Consider the following 1,536-nt stretch of genomic DNA (forward strand, 5'->3'; position numbering starts at 1 on the left):
ATTGGAAAACTGTATTTTGTAAATCAATCCCACGGAGTCAAATAATTTTAATATGGGTGAAATGCCTTATAATTTCCACGAGCTGAATTCATGCCCCCAGCATTCTGCTTCGATAATTACCTGCAAACCAGAGCCCACACCTATATATGCACGGCGTAGCATCTTGAATCATTCGATGCGAGCGCGATAAAAGTTTCAGTATCGCTACGCACCCTATTCCTGTGGAAGCGTTCGTAAGGCTTATACATGGCCTTAGAAACTGTACGCAGCGGCAGGGCTTAGGCAAGTTTAGCATTCTCGCCTTGATGCACCATGTCAATTGCCATCGCCGAGAGGGGCATTCGACAATCGACAGAGGTGCAATTTGACGCCACGTTGCTTTTTTTTTTTTTTTCATCATGCTCTGTAAGAAAAAAACAAACCTTTTATACGTGTGTAACTTAATCCCCGCAGAATTAACATGCTTAATTCTTGTCGTGGCCCCTTTGTGGAGATTCATTTGGCGTCTATTAACAATTAAACTCCACAAGTTAGCGCCACAAGTTAGCGCCACATTATCTCCTCAAGTTGGCGCCACTGTTGGCACTTCAGCGTTTCGGACTGCGTGTTTCCTACGATCATTATCAGAATCAGAGAACATTAGTCTCAACATCAGATTCGTATTATATTCTGTGCTCTCATGATTGGTTGTTATTCGATCATGACGCTATACTATGTGTAGTCGACTCTGTAGCGAATTGTGCACTGTTATTGTTCGTTTCGGTTGGGAAAAGGTGCTATTCGCACATCCCTGCTATAAGGATTTTTGTAAGTTACATTTCTTCACGACGGTGACAATCACGGCAGCCTAAGAGGCAATGACTTTGTCAAGCATCGTGAATATCAGATGTTTTGGTTAAAAGCTGTGTAGGGAGCATGACTAGGATGACAGCTATAGCGGAGTCCTAACATTTTCGCGCGCGTGGCCCGTAATATTGTAACCAGGCACAAGACTGCACACCCAAGCCTGCGGGGCTCCGCTGGGTTTGTTGGGAAACAAAGCCACGCTGAAACGTACGACCTTCGCAGTCGCTTAAAACTGCCGGAAATAAAGCAGACAGGTTCATGAAATGTCATACTTACTTGTTGGATAAAGCGGACTCAGTTTTATTGAATAAGGTCAACGCTTGGTTCCATAGTCCCTGTAGTCCGTCGGACGCATTTACGGCTCCAGCTGCAGCGAGCTTCTCACCGCCAAGAGCACAGTAGAACATGTAGACGAACACAAAGGCTCCGCTCACATTCTTCATATCTGAAAGAGACTTTATGGTTACACACAGTTGGAATAGGTATACATCGGTTGCACACAGTACGCGTAGGTAACATCGCCGAGTTATAGCAACTTTGTTGGTGACATATAACATTGCAATGGGCACAAATTATTTTAGGCATATCACTGTGTATATGCAATCCCTCTAATGTAGCAAAGGAGTGATTCGCGTCTGGGAACATATGTATGTGTTCTATGCACGCATTCATAAAAATAATTATTATTTT

General features: G+C 43.7%; 1 protein-coding gene across 1 annotated transcript in view; it reads right to left on the reverse strand.

Annotated features, from left to right (window-relative positions):
• LOC146185901 (uncharacterized) overlaps window positions 1–1,289 on the reverse strand; it is a 30,164-nt gene extending 28,875 nt beyond the window's left edge. The window contains exon 1 of the mRNA XM_084607944.1: window positions 1,123–1,289. Within this exon, the coding sequence (XP_084464070.1) occupies window positions 1,123–1,289 (167 nt within the window). The remainder of the gene's footprint in view (window positions 1–1,122) is intronic.
• Between the last annotated feature and the right edge of the window lie 247 nt (window positions 1,290–1,536).

The sequence above is a fragment of the Amblyomma maculatum genome, chromosome 6, assembly GCF_055883805.1.
Source record: "Amblyomma maculatum isolate TAMU_Amacu chromosome 6, ASM5588380v1, whole genome shotgun sequence".
In the NCBI taxonomy this organism is placed as follows: domain Eukaryota; kingdom Metazoa; phylum Arthropoda; class Arachnida; order Ixodida; family Ixodidae; genus Amblyomma; species Amblyomma maculatum.